Raw genomic sequence first — 20,379 nt, 5'->3', positions numbered from 1 at the left:
TGAATTATTTTACTTTTGGCTAAAGACCACTCATTGCAAATTATCATAGTTATTCCTCACATTTGGTTATCTACAGTTTCACTGATGCATGATTTTTTCACAGTTATGGGAGGACTGAATGAACCTAATGAGATCATATAAATGAAAACATGTTTTAAACTATTAAGTGCAATATAGGAAAGTGTCACTACTATTAGCAGAATGATAGAACAACCTCTTACCTCAATTCAGGAGAGCTGTATCAGTTCATACACTCTCCCTCAGTTAACAAGTAATGTTTCCTCAAACCATGGACAACATAGGACATGCAATGGTAACTCTCCACACTCAAGGCTGCAGATATCCAAGAAATCAGATAAGTTTAATGATCAAACTTTGGGAACCAAAGACATTCAGCCAGTCTGGAGTCAAGTGCTATTTGGCATCTGAACTAGATCTTGACTTAGATGATTTGTTATTTGCCTTGTAAAGTAGGACCCTCTAAATGACATGGGCTGCGGGAACTCGATATTGGTGGCTTCAGTTGATGTCAGGGTCTTAAGTTGTGCTGCATTAAGTAGCAAGTGACAAAGTTCAATGCCAAACTGTGGACAGGGGTAGATTCCTCAGTTTTGCACAGAACACCAAGCTGCTCTGAGGCTGTAAGCCTTGTGGAGAATATAGCCCAGCTTGACCCCTTGAGTCTGTATAGCTTGGGGAGCAGGGAGAGGCTGAACCTAGACCTGAGAAGCAGACTTCTCTCAGTGCCGCCCTGCTGTAGCAGAGGTCAAGACATTCCCCTCCAGGATGGCATGGGTAGAGCCTTTCCAAGAACTCACAGAAATAGTTGGTCTTTGCTGGGGAAGAAGTAGGAGTAAATGAACCAGAGGCCTTACATCAGCAACGGAGGGGACAAGTCAGTAAATTTTAGGGTATAAATGCAAAGTAGGACTCACCAAATGTGAGTCCATAGACTGGTAGAGTCTTGGTATATTCAAGTTACAACAGGAAGACAAGTTTTGGCCTATTACGAAGAACAACTTTCTATAATTAACACAATCAAATTTACTAAATAAAATCTGCCTTAATAAGTTCCTTGCCACTGAGCACGTTCAACTAGAGGTTGAGCGATCACGATTCCTGGATGCTTCAACGAAAGGGTGGGATTCATGGGATGGATGAGTTCTGAGATCTCTTCCAACTCTATTCTGTGACATCTAAAGATACAGCCAGAGAAAGCAAAGAAAAAATTGGATGAACACGGACACGTAACTCAAAGCTTGACTCCTGCCTGAAATTGAGCAACTGTTTAAAAGGAAGAAATGGGTAATCAGTGTATAATGAAATCATGCACATTTTTAGTTATTTAGGATGAGTTCTCAAACATAGGATGAGTTTTAATGTTTTCAGGGGCACTGAATTTGAGCAAGGTGTTTTCTCACTTGCTGAATATATTAAAGATCTACTGAAATGAGTTACATAAAGATCATAGTTACTCAAAATGGGTCTCTGTTATAGAGAGCACCCTTACAGCCTTTAAAAGTATTGGGGTGGAAAATTCCACAAAGGAGTAACCTTTACATTGCCATCTGCTGGCTACTGGCTACTGCTATAAGTGACGGCAACATAATACACTCTCAAATCCTAATCAGATTCCAACTGGAAATAGGAATATTGATTGAATTTACAAATGATAGAAATCAGATGACTTCACTAAGTACTCAAAAGCCAAATAAATACCAGAGTACTTTTACAAGTCTATTGGAGATCCGTCTGGTTATTGCCTTGATTAGGCGATGTCCTACTTGGACTTGTGAATCCTCCCAGTGGTGCATCCATGACCAGTACTGAAATAACCCTTTGAAATGAGGCATCCTAACAAGTCCTACATTGGAGGTTTATTCAGGTGTATCTTCAGCTCCCACAGATAGTTTCCTAAAAGTAGTTTTAAATGTTTAATTTGGGAGAGCTGACTTACTCTATCACCTAGCAGTATAGTGACATTTGTTGTAGTCATTTCAAAAAAAAAAAAAAAAAAAATATATATATATGGCAAGTGGAAGGCAGAATACATTAGGCCAAATTATCTCAGGTACATAAAAGCCATGAAGTTAAGCAAAGAAGTTGTTCCAAATGTGCATATCTTAGTTTCACAGGTCTCAGGCTATGCCCTGAAGAACACTGGGGACCCTATGCGGGTAATTCACTCATCTCCCAACAGAGGTAATGCTCCCTTCTTCAGTACTTTCATAGAATCTTGTTCATATTGCATTATTACATGGTTGATATTGTATTATTGTTATTTTGGTTCGTATCTGTTTCTGTACCAGATTGTAGTCGCCTTGAAGGCAAGCATCATATACAATTCACATTTTCTTCTCTTTATTTTTTTAAGCATTCAACACATGTTTGGCATTAGGTAGGCCCTCAATAAATATTTATTGAGTTGAGGTCAAAAGAAGGAAGAAAGGGAGGAAGAATAGAAGGTTCCAAAGTCTCCAAAATCAGTATTTCTATTCTACTCCTGAAGTCTTAGCTCTAGACTCCAGTTTTCAAATGTACACCAGACTTTGCCATCTGAAAGGTTCAGCAGAAATTTCATGTTCAGCAATTTTCAAATGGACCCTACTGTCTCTGTACCTCAAACTGTTCTGCTTTTGCCCCTGTAATTAATTTCTCAGTTAAGACATAATTACCTGCCCAACCATCTGAGTCATCCTCTATTCCCCCATCTCCGTAATACCCACATTCAATAAGTCCTGTCAATTACACTGAGAGAGACCTCTCAGTTGTATCTTCCTCTCTCCTCCCTCTCTCCCCCAATTACCTGCCTTAGTTCACATCCTCGTCACCTCTTGTGGTGTCTTAAGTAACTTCCTAACTGGCTCCTGTCCTCAGCCAGGTACTTCATCATCTATCCTCCATCTGCCACCGAAGTTATCCTCCATACAGATACGACATTTTCATCTACTTTTAAACTTTCAATGGCTCCCCACTTTTTACAAGACAACTGTGGCATACAGAAGTCATCATAATGTTCCTCAACTTACTTTTTTAGATCTATGTTCTTCAGGTATGTTCCATAAACCCTAACCATTCTGAGCTAATTGTCATTCTCCAACCACACCAATGATTCTCAATCCTGTGTGCCTCCCCACAGGTCATTCAGCAGACCTAGAATGCCCATCCAATCCCTACCCGCCTTGGCCACTCTCTGCCTACTGAACGAACATTTTTTGTGACCCAGTTTAGATGTTACCTCCTCTGTGATGTCTATTCCAGAATATAAGCAACTGCAAATTTACCTGATCAATGGCAAAATCCTCTGGCTTTATGCTCCAGTAGCACTTTTCTTAGGGCAGTTAATGGGGGCTACAGCTAGCCCACATGAAGGCTCTGTGCAAATTAGGTATAAGTGCCCTCCCCCCCCACCGCGGGCAGAGGCAGCTTTGTGTCAGGCTATAAGACCTGACAAGTGAAACATGGGCTGGATTTCGGCTTGGTCAGGTTGAACCTGCCTCTTTGGTCAGGTTCCCTCATGCAATGAAAAACCTTGTTCAGCTGTACATGGTGGCCCTGAGAACTTATCACAATGATTATGATTGCCTTTTTTTTTTTTTTTTGCAGTACGCAGGCCTCTCACTGTAGTGGCCTCTCCCATTGTGGAGCACAGGCTCCGGACGCGCAGGCTCAGCGGCCATGGCTCATGGGCCCAGCCGCCCCGCGGCATGTGGGATCTTCCCGGACCGGGGCACGAACCCGCGTCCCCTGCATTGGCAGGCGGACTCTCAACCACTGCGCCACCAGGGAAGCCCTATGATTGCCTTTTTGATGTCACAGTCTTCACCACCAGCTGGTGAATTCCTAGAAGGCAGTTAGATCAATCAAAATTTGTACTCTCAGAACCTATGACATGTAAATATTGATGAGTGTTCTATGAATTGCTATTTTTTGGAATGAGAAGATATTCCAAAAATCATCAAAGAAACATCTGTGAAGTATATAAATGTGTACATAAGTATTCTTAGCTGTATAGTCTTAGGCAAGTAATTTGACTTCCTTATGCCCTAGTTTCCTCATCTGTGAATTGCGGATAATAATAGTACCTACCTCAGGACTGTTGTGAGGATCTGATAATATCTGTAGAGTGCTTAGAAGAGTGCCCAGTTCAGAGTATGTTTTATGTAAGTATTGGCTGTTATCATTAACATAGGATAAAGAAAGTATTCTCAGAAGAATCTTTTTAAATTTGACAACAAGATCATTTTGAAGGAAGAATCTTTCTACCTTGATTTAAAAAAATCTAGAGACAGACGTTACAGTTTGTATAAAGATATTACCATTATGGGCTTCCCTGGTGGCGCAGTGGTTGAGAGTCCGCCTGCCGATGCAGGGGACACGGGTTCGTGTCCCGGTCCAGGAAGATCCCACATGCGGCAGAGCGGCTGGGCCCGTGAGCCATGGCCGCTGAGCCTGCGCGTCCGGAGCCTGTGCTCCGCAACGGGAGAGGCCACAGCAGTGAGAGGCCCGCATACCGCAAAAAAATAAATATATATTACCATTAATATTAAATGATTGAAGATGTTCTACTTAAGACATAGAATCAACATTTCAGAATTCAGAAGGCATTTAGAGGTCATCTAAACTGCTTTTCTTATAGATTTAAGAATTGGGTCAAGTGACCTTTCCGTGGGTTCTAGTGTTTCTCCATCTGGCCCTTACCAAATATCCAGCTTTATTGCCTCATCTCCCCCCATCCCTAGCCCCCAGTATTCTCCCTTCCATTCATCAGCCCTCAGTCTCAGGCACCACCAGCCTCTCCCAGAATGCACTCGCACAACTCCTTTGCCTCTGCCTGTGACAGCCCTCCTTCCTGTGCCTTGCTCCCGTCTCAGCTGATTAAACCACCTCATGCACATCCTTCAAGTCCCAGTTCGATTACTGTATCTTCTCTGATGAAGCCTTCCCCTACTTCTTCAGCCAAAACTAGCTCCTTCCTCCTCTGTGTTCCCAGAGCTCGCTGTGTGTTCATACCTCTATTTAGCACTTACCAGAGCAAGGGCTCTGGATCTCACCTGCCTAGGATTAAATCCCAGCTCTGTCCCTTGCTCCCTGTGTTTCCTTTGCTCCTCTGTGTCTCAGTTGTTTTATCTATCAAATGGGAACAATAGTATATTCATTCATTCAACAAATAGTTATTGCCTACCTATTGTGTATCAGGAGATGTTCCAGGACCTGGAGTTATATGGTGAATAGGACACAAAGTCCTTGCTCTCATGAACTTACATTTATTGGGAGAGTCAAACAATTAAAGTCCAATATAATCAAGTATTATCATTATTTTAGGTGCCATGGAAAAATATGCAGCAGAGCAGAAGACTCAGAGTGCTGGGTGGTGGGTAGCTCTTGTTTTAGAGGGGGGAGTCGGATAAGTTTCTTAGAGGGGGTGACATTTGATCAGACATGGGGGAGACGAAGGAACAAGCCACACAGAAATCTGGCAGGAGTGCACCTAGGCAGAGCAAACTTCATGTGCAAAGGCCCTGAGGCAGGAAGGGTAAGCTTGGGGGTAGGGGACAGAAAGGCTAACAGGGCTACTGCCAAGTTAGTGAAGCAGAAAGTGGAGGAAATGAGGCACTCCTTATTCTTAGCACCAAGACTTTCAGATTTTTATCTCTTAAATGTTTCCCCAATCCATTTTCCCTTCTCTTCATCCTTGATCTTGTATCTCATTATCCCTGATTTCTCTCCTTGCTGTCAACTCCCCTCAAAGCTCTCCTCCATTCTGCTGACAGGATGATCTAAAGACTGTAACTCTGACTCTGTGGTCCTCTGCTTTATACTTTTTCACAGACTGACTCAACGCGGCCTATAGAGTAAGTCTCAGATGCCTTAACATGAAGGACAAAGTCGTCTAGACCTACCCCCTGCCTTCCTCTCCACTCCCTACCTTGCATATACACTCCAGCCACACCAAAGTACTAGTTCCCCAGATAATGTATCTCTGGTCTCTCTGCCTTGTCTGACGTTGTCTCCTCTCCCTAAAAATCATCCCCTCCTCCATGTTTGTGCTTGTCCAACTCTATAGTCAGACCCAGTGCCGGAGTTACTTCTCCTGTGTACTCTTATTCCAACCTGGGAATGCCTCAGTACTTCTACAATACCACTTGCCAGGAATTATTAAGATGATCTGTTTATATATAGCTGCCTCTCCAGTTAGCTTCTAATTTTCTCAAGGGCACGGACTTGGTTCTTAATCATGTTTTGCACGCAGTGCATGATCCGAGTTCTGGCCAAAGAGCAGCTACGCAAGGACTGGGTTCACGTCCTTTCTCTCATCACTGCCAGGTAAGAACTCACTCCCCAAATCTGTCCCGTTGTCCCAGGCCCACAACACACTGCTTCCCTGTGAGATTCTGTTCAGGGGAATGGGTTTCAAAAGATGCCTGATATTTTCCAAGATTCTTTAATCAGATTCATCCATAAAATCCAAAAAGAAGACAAAATGTACAGCGCAGAGGCATAGACAGCCGTATCTCTACCTGAGGAAAACAGGGAAGAAGAGAACCTGTCCTATGACTTTAGAGTTTTAACTATTAGGTTTTGAGAGAAAGTCATATACTTGAAGAAGCAGGCTTAGTTTGAGTTAACCCATTTCCAGTGTTCGACCTCTCATTATTTTAACTGAAAGATCACCTGCCAAGTGTAATTTCTATATCTTTATTACACTTTTCTTGATACTTAAAAAAGTTTTCTTGATAATCAGAAAGGTAGTATGGGAGTTGAGAACAGATGCTAAGTCAATTCTTCTTCAAATTAACATTACTTTCTTTACTCAAGCATCCTTTTACAGTAAGTTCAAAGTTCTAGATTCCATTAGAAAAAATTTTTCCTATGCACTCACATAAGTGATTTTTTATAGTTCTGTGCCCTAATCACCTAAAAAAATGTAACCTGGAGCTGAGACTAATCATTGCAAACTCTTCCAAAAGTTTAGTAAGAAAGAAGAGCTAAATGGTGGTTGTAGAAAAGCCACTGTCATGGAATCTAAACTATGATACAAATGAACTTATCTATGAGACAGACTCACAGACAGAGAGAACAGACTTGTGGTTGCCAAGGGGGAGGGGGGTTGGGGGAGGGATGTTTTGGGAGTTTGGGATTAGCAGATGCAAACTATCATATATAGAATGGATAAACAACAAGGTCCTACTGTATAGCACAGGGAACTACATTCAAGATCCTGTGATAAACCTAATGGAAAAGAACATGAAAAAGAATGTATATACATATATATGTATGTATAACTGAACCACTTTGCTGTACAGCAGAAATTAACACAACATTGTAAATCAACTATACTTGAACAAATTTTCAAAAAAGAAAAGAAAAGCCACTGTCTACCCAACAGAGAAACCAAAGATTTACTTAATACATCCCTGGGACAAAGCTGCAAAATGTTGGGTCCATTCTCCACAGCAGAGAAGACAGAAACCTCCCTGAATTGTTTCTGCCTTCTTCTCCTCCCCCAAAACACTTCTCCATTGTTGGACCTTGACATCCCCTTGACTGAATTTCCCTTACCTTGCAGATGAGACACAAGGTCCATCATGATCACCTAGAACATGCCTTCCCTTTAAGACCTCCATGCACTTGAACATCCTGAGCTCTTCACTTGGAAGGCATTCTCCTCTCTCGCTGGTCTGATGAAAGCTTACTCATCCTGCAGGAATGAATTCGGACATCACATGCTCAGCTCCTGGCTCCTTTCCTCCTCCAGACAGGGAAAAGTATGGCCTTCTTTGTGTTCTCTGCCAGTCCTAGACTTTCTAACCTCATTTGCCTGAGTGTGATGGATATCTGTTTCCTAGACTATAAGCTACCTGAGGGCAGGGACCATGTTTACTCCTCTTTGTATGCTCCTGTGACTGACTGAGTGTCTGTGTTTGTTGACTGACTGTGTACTGAAGGCAGAGAACATGTTCTCCTGCATGGGAGAACAACTCCCCATCCACTAAGGTTCAGGGGAATGTAACCAAGTTCATCCCAGGTTGGCAAATAGAGAAAGCTGGCTAAAAAACTGCAGCAAAAGAAGCCCTGATCTGACAATACCTCTTCCAGAGATCCAGCTGAAGGATGAGAAGCATTTTCACTATACTCTCAATCCCCAAAGTTGTTTCCTCACAACACCCATCCTGTTCATTAGGGACATTTAAGTTAAATGAGTTTAATCCAAAACAAAATGCTTTATTGAACATCATTCCTTTCCACTTCACCACAATGATCTAAAAGATTTCTATTGGTGCAAGCATTTAAAAGTCAGAAATAAAGATAGAGGATAATGGCAAATGGTTTGTTTACGTGCCTTTACACCACTGTGTAAGGAAGACAAAGCACAGTTTATATTTATACCATGTAAATCGCTCTAGAACCAGATGTGGCTTACAAGGTACCTTGTAACTCATCTCCTCTAAGCTATAAAGCCTTTTTTTTTTCCTTGCAAAAGTTTGAGAAACTTATTGCTGTTTTCTATCAGCAGATACGACAGATGGCTGACACATGCCTGCTTTGCTAAATGAAATGGGCCCTCTGCAGAATTACTCTCTGATTCCCTTGTGGCATGTCCACAACACCACAATGCAAAATACTACAGCATAGCAGAATCTAAACACTAAAGGTTTAAAGCTGTGGTTTTTTGTTTTTTTGTAGAAAATGGATTTATTCGAGTGGAATAAAATGCATCAAATATATTTTTTAAAAAAGGGAGGTTTGTTAAAGCTGTGCTTTTGATATAAGTACCTTCTTTTAAAAAAATCATGCTCACAGTATGTAAACATATTCACATTCCCACTTTGAAACCATGGAACAGGGGTCAAAAAACGAGGCATTTCCTCCATTTCATGACATAAAAGCACTGCAAAGGTATGATGGCAAACCCCAGGAGTACAAAGGTATGCAACTACTCGGCTGTAACTACCAACACAATCATAACTCCATTAGGAAAAAATGTGGACAGTACACATTAAGGGATTTAAATAATAAGTGTTACCATAACTTCAGAGTTGGGAGGAGGTGTTTCAGGGCATTTGGCCGTTCTTTTGAAGACGGAGAGGAAGTACTTGAATGAAAATTCACTCTCAATTGTTTTTCTTTGATTTTTGTCAAGGGAAGAAAGGAAGGAAAAAACCATTTCAATACAGGTCTCCTTAACTCAACCAGTCCAAGGGGAAATTTGAGACCTCAAACTGCAGCTAGTTTAAGGGGGCCAGTGTTACATCATACCAAACACAACGTTGCAAAAACAAGCTATCTGGAGCTTTAGGGGTATTTGACTGACGAAACTAGATTATCCAGTTGATCTTACACGTACATGTCAGTAGAGTGATTCTATTTTTTTAAAAAATTAGCAAAACTGTGAGTCAGATGTCGGCAAAATGGCCTGTTTCTAACTTTTCTTTTTTCCAGTGGTAATTTCCTCATTTTAAAACTGAATTTGGATACACATACACACATGTATACTGTGGACAATTGACTTTATTGGGTTAAACTGCAGAAATGTGCTCCTTTGTTCGATGTGTGATCACTGAAAATAGAAAATATTAGATATACTGAAGATACAGTGTAGAAAGTGAAATATTTTCCAACATGTAAGGTTAATTTAAATGTGTTCATAAACTTTACTAGCTACCTATCAATTAAAGACAACTTCTTGAATTATTGAAAAGTGCCAGAAATAACAAGAACAACCACTGTAAAGCAATTATACTCCAATACTGATGTTAAAAAAAAAGAAATAACAACAATAATAATACAAAATCAAGTACAAGGAAAGCCTGAGAACTCTGCCTGGATAGTTGTGTCTTTGTGAATGATTCCAGTCAGTAGCACCCAAATTCAGCTTTTTTAAAAATGTGAAGTACAGTGTATTTACAATATTGTGGGGAGACCTTCAACATGGTGGAGGAGTAGGATGTGGAGATCACCTTCCTCCCCACAGATACACCAGAAATACATCTGCACGTGGAACAGCTCCTACAGAACACCTACTGAATGCTGGCAGAAGACCTCAGACCTCCCAAAGGCAAGAAACTCCCCACGTACCTGGGTAGGGCAAAAGAAAAAAGGAAAAACAGAGACAAAGAATAGGGACGGGACCTGCACCAGTGGGAGGGAGCCGTGAAGGAGGAAAGGTTTCCACACACTAGGAGGCCCCTTCTCGGGTGGAGACTGCGGGGGGTGGAAGGGGGAAGCTTCAGAGTCACGGAGGAGAGCACAGCAACAGGGGTGCGGAGGGCAAAGCGGAGAGATTCCCGCACAGAGGATCGGTGCCGACAGGCACTCACCAGCCCGAGAGGCTTGTCTGCTCACCCGCCACGACGGGCGGGGGCTGGGAGCTGAGGCTCCGGCTTTGGTCGGAGCGCAGGGAGAGGACTGGGGTTGGCGGCATGCACACAGCCTTAAGGGGCTACTGCGCCACGGCTAGCCGGGAGGGAGTCTGGGAAAAAGTCTGGAGCTGCCAAAGAGGCAAGAGACCATTGTTTCAGAGACCACTGTGCGAGGAGAGGGGATTCAGAGCACCACCTAAAGGAGCTCCAGAGACGGGCACGAGCCGCGGCTATCAGCGCGGACCCCAGATACGGGCATGAGACGCTAAGGCTGCTGCTGCCGCCACCAAGAAGCCTGTGTGCAAGCACAGGTCACTGTCCACACCTCCCCTCCCGGGAGCCTGTGCAGCCCGCCACTGCCAGGGCCCCGGGATCCAGGGACAACTTCCCCGGGAGAACACACGGCTTGCCTCAGGCTGGTGCAACGTCACGCCAGCCTCTGGGGCTGCAGGCTCACCCCGCGTCCGTACCCCTCCCTCCCCCCGGCCTGAGTGAGGCAGAGCCCCTGAATCAGCTGCTCCTTTAACCTCTTCCTGTCTGAGCGAAGAACAGACGCCCTCAGGCGACCTACACGCAGAGGCGGGGCCAAATCCAAAGCTGAACCTCAGGAGCTGTGCGAACACAGAAGAGAAAGGGAAATCTCTCCCAGCAGCCTCAGGAGCAGCAGATTAAAGCTCCACAATAAACTTGATGTACCCTGCATCTCTGGAATACCTGAACAGACAACGAATCAGCCCAAAATTGAGGCAGTAGACTTTGGGAGCAATTGTAGCCTTGGGGTTTGCTTTCTGCATCTAATTTGTTTCTGGTGTTATGTTTATCTTAGTTTAGTATTTAGACTTTATTATCATTGGTAGATTAGTTTATTGATTTGGTTGCTCTTTTTCTTTTTTTTACATATAGATATATATATTATTTTCCTTTTCTCTTTTTGTGTCTATGTGTATGCTTCTTTGTGTGATTGTGTCTGTATAGGCTTTGATTTTACCATTTGGCCTAGGGTTCTGTCTGTCGTTTTTTTTTTTTTCTTTTAGTATAATTTTTAGCACTTGTTATCATTGGTGGATTTTTTGTTGGTTTGACTGCTCTCTTCTTTCTTTTTTTTATTACTTTTTAATTTTTTATTTTTAATTTTAATAACTTTTATTTATTTTCTTTCTTTCTTTTTTTCCTCCCTTTTCTTCTGAGCTGTGTGGCTGACTGGGTCTTGGTGCTCTGGCCGGGTGTCAGGCCTGTGCCTCTGAGGTGGGAGAGCCGAGTTCAGGACACTGGTCCACAAGAGACCTCCCAGCTCCACGTAATATCAAACGGCGAAAATCTCCCAGAGATCTCCATCTCAACACCAAGACCCAGCTCCACTCAACGACCAGCAAGCTAAAGTGCTGGACAATCTATGCCAAACAACTAGCAAGACAGGAACACAACCCTACCCATTAGCAGAGAGGCTGCCTAAAATCATAATAAGGTCACAGACACCCCAAAACACACCACCAGATGCGGTTCTGCCCACCAGAATGACAAGATCCAGCCCCATCCACCAGAACACAGGCACCAGTCCCCTCCACCAGGAAGCCTACACAACCCACTGAACCAACGTAAGCCACTGGGGGAAGACACTAAATAAAATGGAAACTACGAACCTGCAGCCGGCAAAAAGGAGACCCCAACCACAGTACGTTAAGCAAAATGAGAAGACAGAGAAACACAAAGCAGATGAAGGAGCAAGGCAAAAACCCACCACACCTAACAAATGAAGAGGAAATAGGCAATCTACCTGAAAAAGAATTCAGAGTAATGTGAATTATAGGGGTCCCGGAAGAAGAGAAAAAGAAAGGGACTGAGGAAATATTTGAAGAGCTTATAGTTGAAATCTTTCCTAATATGGGAAAGGAAATAGTTAATCAAGTCCAGGAAGCACAGAGAGTCCCATACAGGATAAATCCAAGGAGAACCTGGCCAAGACACATATTAATCAAACTATCAAAAATTAAAGACAAAGAAAAAATATTAAAAGCAGCAAGGGATAAACAACAAATAACATACAAGGGAATCCCCCATAAGGTTACCAGCTGATCTTTCAGCAGAAACTCTGCAAGCCAGAAGGGACTGGCAGAACATATTTAAAGTGATGACGGGAAAAACCTACAACCAAGATTACTCTACCCAGCAAGGGTCTCATTCAGATTTGACGGAGAAAATAAAACCTTTACAGACAAGCAAAAGCTAAGAGAATTCAGCACTACCAAACCAGCTTTACAAAAATGTTAAAGGAACTTCTCGAGGCCGGAAACACAAAAGAAGGAAAAGACCTACAATAACAAACCCAAAACGATTAAGAAAATGGTAATAGGAATGTATATATCGATAATTACCTTAAATGTAAATGGATTAAATGCTCCAACCAAAAGACACAGACTGGCTGAATGGATACAAAAACAAGGCCTGTATACGTCATGTCTGCAAGAGACCCACTTCAGACCTAGGGACACATACAGGCTGAAAGTGAGGGGATGGAAAAAGATACTCCATGCAAATGGAAATCAAAAGAAAGCTGGAATAGCAATTCTCATATCAGACAAAATAGACTTTAAAATAAAGACTATTGCAAGAGACAAAGAAGGACACTACATAATGATCAAGGGATCAATCCAAGAAGAAGATAAAATAATTGTAAGTATTTATGCACCCAACATATGAGCACCTCAATACATAAGGCAAATGCTAACAGCCATAAAACGGGTAATCGACAGTAACACAATCATAGTAGGGGACTTTAACACCCCACTCTCACCAATGGACAGATCATCCAAAATGAAAATAAATAAGGAAACACAAGCTTTAAATGATACATTAAACAAGATGGACTTAATTGATATTTATAGGACATTCCATCCAAAAACAATATAATACACTTTCTTCTCAAGCGCTCATGCAACATTCTCCAAGATAGATCATATCTTGGGTCACAAATCAAGCCTTGGTATATATAAGAAAATTGAAATCGTATCAAGTGTCTTTTCCTACCACAACGCCCTGAGACTAGACATCAATTCCCGGAAAAAATCTGTAAAAAATTCAAACACATGGAGGCTAAACAATACACTACTAAATAACCAAGGGATCACTGAGGAAATCAAAAAATACCTAGAAACAAATGACAATGAAAACACGATGACCCAAAACCTATGGGAAGCAGCAAAAGCAGTTGTAAGAGGGAAGTTTATAGCAATACAATCCTACCTCAAGAAACAAGAAACATCTCAAATAAACAACCTAACGTTACACCTAAAGCAATCAGAGAAAGAGGAACAAAAAATACCCCCAAAGTTAGCAGTAGGAAAGAAATCATAAAGATCAGATCAGAAATAAATGTAAAAGAAATGAAGGAAATGATAGCAAAGATCAATAACATTAAAAGCTGGTTCTTTGAGAAGATAAACAAAGTTGATAAACCATTAGCCAGACTCGCCAAGAAAAAAAGGGAGAAGACTCAAATCAATAGAATTAGAAATGAAAAAGGAGAAGTAACAACTGACACTGCAGAAATACAAAGGATCATGGGAGATTACTACAAGCAACTATATGCCAATAAAATGGACAACCTGGAAGAAATGGACAAATTCTTAGAAATGCACAGCCTTCTGAGACTGAACCAGGAAGAAATAGAAAATATGAACAGACCAATCACAAGCACTGAAATTGAAACTGTGATTAAAAATCTTCCAACAAACAGAAGCCCAGAACCAGATGGCTTCACAGGCGAATTCTATCAAACACTTAGAGAAGAGCTAACACCTACCCTTCTCAAACTCTTCCAAAATAGAGCAGAGAGAGGAACACTCCCAAACTCAATCTATGAGGCCACCATCACCCTGATACAAAAACCAGACAAAGATGTCACAAAGAAAGAACACTACATGGCAATATCACTGATGAACAGAGATGCAAAAATCCTCAACAAAATACAAACAGAATCCAACAGCACATTACAAGGATCATAAACCATGATCAAGTGGGGTTTATCCGAGGAGTGCAAGGATTCTTCAATATATGCAAATCAATCAATGGGATACACCACATTAACAAACACGGATAAAAAAAATATGATCACCTCAATAGATGCAGAAACAGCTTTCGACAAAATTTAATACCCATTTACGATAAAAATCCTCCAGAACATAGGTATAGAGGGAACTTACCTCAACATAATAAAGGCCATGTATGACAATCCCACAGCCAACATTGTTCTTAATGGTGAAGAAAATGAAACCATTTCTACTAAGATCAGGAACAAGACAAGTTGCCCATTCTCACCACTACTATTCAACAATTAGCCAGGACATGGAAACAACCTAACTGTCCATCGACAGAAGAATGCATAAAGAAGATGTGGCAAATATATACAATGGAATATTACTCAGCTATAAAAAGAAACGAAACTGACTTATTTGTAGTGAGGTGGATGGGCCTAGGGTCTGTCATACATAGTGAAGTAAGTCTGAAAGAGAAAAACAAATATCATATGCTAACACATATATATGGAATCTTAAAAAAAAAATGGTTCTGAGGAAACTGGAGCAGGACAGGAATAAAGACACAGACATAGAGAATGGACTTGAGGACACGGGGAGAGGGAAGGGTAAGCTGGGATGAAGTGAGAGTCGCATGGACATATATATACTACCAAATGTAAAGTAGATAGCTAGTGGGAAGCAGCCGCATAGCACAGGGAGATCAGCTCGGTGCTTTGTGACCACCTAGAGGGGTGGGATAGGGAGGGTGGGAGGGACACGCAAGAGGGAGGAGATATGGGGATGTATGTATATGTATAGCTGATTCACTTTGTTATGAAGCAGAAACTAACACACCATTGTAAAGCAATTATACTCCAATAAAGATGTTAAAAAAAATAAAATACTGTAGTGCACACTTAAAAAAAACAATATAGTGTTAGTTTTAGGTGTACAGCAAAGTGGTTCAGATATATAGATTCTTTTTCAGATTCTTTTCCATTATAGGTTACTACAAGATATTGAATATAGTTCCCTGTGCTATACAGTAGGTCCTTGTTGTTTGTCTCAAATTTAGGGGAAAATTAGAATAAGGAATGCCTCATTGAAAAATATCAACTATTGTAAGTTATGTACAGTAGTAAAGAGTATTTTCACTTTAATTACCAAAAATCCTTTAAGCCTCAGCCTCTGTAGTAGAAATTCTTCTCTAATCTAAAAGACTTGAGATGTGACACACCTAGAGAAGCCCGCACGCCACAACAAAGAAGAATCCACACGCCACATCGAAGACCCAGTGCAGCCAAAAGAAAAGCCTTGAGAAGGAGCATGTCAGAAAATGAATATTTTAAATTGCAGATAAAGTAGAGACAGGGTTTTCCATGGAAAATGAGGATTACAGGGAGAGGAAGAGGCCAAGGAATCGGATTTCAGGCAGGAAAGCTTTGCAAAGCAGATTTTGGGAGATAAAGAGGAGACAGGGTTGTCCATGGAAAATGAGGATTACAGCAAGAGGAAGAGGCCAGGGAATTGGATTTCAGGCAGGAAAGCTTTGCAAAGCAGATTTTTGAAGATTTCATAAGAAACTGGTAGGTAAGAATAAGGTAAACATTAGCAAATTTGGGCTACATAGGTTACAATCGGCCATGAAATCAAATTCTTTTACCGTTTTGTGAGTGATATGTAGTGGATAAATGATACTGGATAATAAATGAAATAAACTATTTACAATACAGAACATCGTACAATTTTAAACTCTAAAGTACAACTTTTTACATGTGTTTCATGTAAAATAATTTTTAAAATTACAAACCAATACACATTCACTGTGGAAAAAACCAAAACATAATACATGTAGATATAACTAATGTGAACACCTTGGAGGATCAGACCTTTATCAGACATGTTTTCCTATGTCTGCCCACATATTTTGTAATGGAACCAAACAGAATATACTGTTATAGACGACTGACTTAATTTGTCATGAACATCCTTCCATAGCATTGAGTAGATGTCTAGAATATTCTTATTAATGCTTCTTGCCACTATCACAGACCTCTAGGTTCTGCCGTTTTTCACTTTTATAAATAGCATGACCAGGAACTGGCTTGCACCAAAAACTTTATTCATATCCATGATTATTTCCTTAGGAGGAATCTCTGGAAGTAAAATTTCCTAGTCAAAGGATCTATGTCAAGCCTTTTGCCATCAAAGTCAAATTGCCCTGCAGAAAGGCTAACATACGCATCAGCTACAAATAAGTATGCATAATTCTCCACATACTAAAAACACTTTTAAAAAACTTGACCAATGTGATGTGAGGAAATGATTCTCACTGTACTTTTTATTTGCATTTGTTTGAAGTAGAACATGAAAGTTATTTTAAATGGCTCCAAGGACCCCTTGGGTTACTGGACAATACTTTATTGGAAGTAGATAACACCTACTGCCTCTGCTAGATCTTAATCCTAAAGTTATTTTAACTTTTCCCACGTTTCCAAAACACTTAAATATTAAGTTTAAAATTTCATTAATCAGCTATGTATTTTGCTTGTGTTGAAATCCCTAAATGTTTGATATTCTTTTGAATGAAATAACTAGATAATGGAATGAACTTTTCATTTTCCACGTAGATATTTTGATGTGGTTTGGCTTTAGCCAAAGATGCCTTTCAAAATACTTAATTGACACTGAAGTCATTTTTCTCATATTCAAAATTTCCATGCATTTCAAAAATTATGGTGCTGGAATCACAGAACTTTATTGGCATTAGTCAAATTTAAATAATATTTTAAAACATCTTGCTGTTTGGCATTGTGTAGATCCTTTCCCCCTTCCCAGTACGCCACACTGCTCCAAAAAAACCATACCAGATTTCCCACAGTTACCTGTGGTAACCTATCTGGAGCAGACTGGACATAGAGAGTAAGATAACTGAGGTGCTAATATTGGCCTGCATAATCCCCATGGGTAATCAACACCTAAACAAGAGAGGGAAAGATTCTAGAAGCTTCATCTCCATGCCAGTTCTACCATCTTCTCTAATCCCCTACAAGAAATAGTCCTGAGATTGTTTGATATGCAATCCATTTTGTACTGAACAATATGCCAACGTTTGCAAAGGGGAGAGAGCATGGAACTTAAGTCTTTGCTTCAAATTTCATTCTTCGGAAGACAAACTCAGAGGAAAAATAAATAAATTGATCAATCAATCGGAGCTACTGACATTTTCTACTTCAAGTGCAGTTACTGAACCCTTTCAGCTAAGGAGGGGTGCAAGTCAAACTACCTTCTAATGGTTCTTACAAATCCATTTTCTTTAGAAGTAAAGAAAATGTTCTTTTTAAAAATATTGATCCCAGCTGACAAGTGGTCAAACGCAATAGATTCAGGTGAAAAAGAAAAGGAGATAATAAAAGGTCATTCGCTGATTTATTACTGATTTCATAATATTTCAAAATTAGTTGTCCATAAAGTATCTGTGAAGAGGAAACTGTAGGAAAAAAAAAAAAAAGAGGAATACTCTCCCTATAGAGCAACAGGAGCCTCAATGAACTTAACTGCAGAATGGGGGTATTAGAATAGATGACCTTCCTGTTAGGAACTTTGGTGGATCCAAAACATCTATCCCTTTATGACAATGGAAGTGTTGAAGGGTCTAGATTTGATCTGTTTTAGAAAGGAAAAATGAGAGAACAGACGTGAAGGAAAAAAGGCAGCTAAAATGGTCATGCCCATACTACAACACGTAATTAGAGGGAACACTAGTGGTGTCTCAATTCAAAACAGCTACTTTTTATAAAGTGTTTTCTGGATCACATTCTTTATGAAGATATCCATTTAAACAGTTTTAGAATAAAAAGACCTGAAAATGTGACTTTAATTATAACTACAATGATTTTCATAAGTAGATGCACTTTACCAACCAACGAGCAAAAGAATTTACTTACCATTTGTCCTCTAGAGTAAATTCTCCGACTGCACAAAAGAAACTAAACTCACATAATGTTTATTCTCCCTTTCCTTCCCAAATTAGGTCATTTATGTAATACTGAACCTCTACAAAAGGTAACATACAAAAGATGCTGATGTGCTAAGAAATAAAAGGAACACTTCATAAAAATATAGTGTAGTTTTCTTTTTCCATATGAAAGTATTTAAAAAACAGTAGCTTGCAATATGTTACAAACATTCTTATATGACACTTTCTGAGTCTGTGAATTCTTGCCAGAAATATGTAGTGTTCACATCATTCCAGCGAATAACACTCAACATAGCAATTTTTTTCAAAGGCACAATGTCAAAAATACTTATCGACTTTAAAATTTGTTTTTTCTGTAGTATATACCAACCACCTGTGACATTGTTCTAAACAATGACATTGTTGTAAACAATGTCACAGGTGGTTGGTATATACTACAGAAAGAAGTCTTAAATATTATGCTAAATTTCAATGTCAGTGAACACAGAAAAAAAAGTAATGTTGGTATTTGAGGTCATTATATTTCCAGCAGCCTGAAGACATTGAGACTTATCAAAATAGTGATCTTAGGCACTTTGCCTACCCCTTTCTTTTGGGAATCTTTAATTTATGTGACATGTTTAAATAAATGGGAGTTAACTCTTCATATGCTTTGGAAATTAGATGAGAAATCACTCTTAAAAATTGTAAAAAAATGTAGCCGACTACACGCTATGTAGTATTATTTCTACCTGCCATCAGGTGCTGTAAATATTAAAGGGTAATTTTCTTCAACCTTTCTGGTTAACATAACTCACCTGCCCTTCAGCTTGCCAAGTGAAATTCATGGAATGGATATTGACAGGAATGGCTGGCATTCTCTGTTGTGCTCTTCTGAAATCATGTGTAAAAGGGGCCATTTTCCCCTCTGAAACAATCAAGATATCTTCTTCAAATCCTGGTTTAAAAAAAACAAATAAAACTATCAAACTAGCTGGACTTAAAAGCATCCAAATGAGAACTTGCACGCAAAAAGAACACCAAAGAATTAGTAATGGGTCATTTCTTTTCACAAGGCACCTGCCTTCGTACCAACTGATATTCCTGTGGGTGATAAGAATGATGCCAAAGACGCATGCTTTCGGGGAAAAGGAGTGGACGTGGAGTTAACTGGTGCTAGCAAATGCCGGGTCCACCTAAAAACGCAGGATTGTAGAAACTAGCAACAGCATGATCAGAACACTAGATCAGCTTAGGTTTCTTGAGAGAGAAGTTTATACGCTTTTAGATGGAAAAAAGCTAATTAAAAGGGGGAGACCAATCTTCCTTGGAAATTAAGCTTTGAAAAAATACTAAATGTATGCATCTCTCCTCCTTTAATGGAAAAGCTGGACAGAGAGTGAAGACCCAGGCAGGGGGAAGAAGCAGAAGCTCCCGTGTTAGGCGCGAAACCTTACCTATGAGCACTCTCGCCTGGTGAGCATCGATCCACAGGTACAGGCTTTCCTCCGGCGGCTGCCCGACCTCCGCCCGCAGCACCAGCAGGCACGGGAGGATGCTCCAGAATCGGAGCGCGGCGGCAGGGAAGGCGCCTCTCCGGGCCATACTATTCCGGACCTCCTGGCTGGTGGCTCTCGCAGCTGAAACTCCTGCCGCACCTACCCAACCTGCAGCCGTTAAGCTGTCTCTCAACCGGAGCCGTTCCCGCGTAGTCAGCTGGGCGTGTAGCCTCTCGGCTCTGATGCGAGTGAGCCCGGGTGAGCGCGAGGAGGAAGAGGAGAAGGGAGTGGAAGAACCGGCGAGAGCGGGGCAAGACGGGGGTGGGGGGCGGGGGCGCAGGAGGAACAGGGGAGAGCAGAGACGCAAGACTGGCAAAGCAGGAGATGCCAGCCCGCCGAGCGAGGCCAACAGTCAGAGGGTTAAATACAGCGGGAGAGGAAGAGCGGGAAGGGCCGGCGCAAGTGCGGTACGAATGAGGAGGCACTCGGCCCAGTCGGCCGCCACTGGGCGGCGCTGGGGAGACGCACGGGGGTGGGGCGGCACG

The 20,379-nt window shown here is 41.1% G+C and overlaps 1 protein-coding gene across 1 annotated transcript in view; it reads right to left on the bottom strand.

Moving 5' to 3' along the window:
• The window catches only part of WIF1 (Wnt inhibitory factor 1), an 81,370-nt gene extending 61,232 nt beyond the window's left edge, over nucleotides 1-20,138 (bottom strand). The window contains exons 1-2 of the mRNA XM_024737090.1: nucleotides 19,793-20,138; nucleotides 19,154-19,293 (exon numbers count right to left, since the gene is read on the bottom strand). Coding sequence (XP_024592858.1) covers nucleotides 19,154-19,293; nucleotides 19,793-19,940 — 288 coding nt within the window. The 5' untranslated portion in view covers nucleotides 19,941-20,138. The remainder of the gene's footprint in view (nucleotides 1-19,153; nucleotides 19,294-19,792) is intronic.
• Nucleotides 20,139-20,379: the final 241 nt, after the last annotated feature.

This window comes from Neophocaena asiaeorientalis, unplaced genomic scaffold (assembly GCF_003031525.2).
Source record: "Neophocaena asiaeorientalis asiaeorientalis breed wild unplaced genomic scaffold, Neophocaena_asiaeorientalis_V1.1 scaffold134, whole genome shotgun sequence".
Taxonomy (NCBI): Eukaryota; Metazoa; Chordata; class Mammalia; order Artiodactyla; family Phocoenidae; genus Neophocaena; species Neophocaena asiaeorientalis.
Note: the sequence above shows the minus strand (reverse complement) of the source record. Positions and strands in the feature narration are given on the sequence as shown.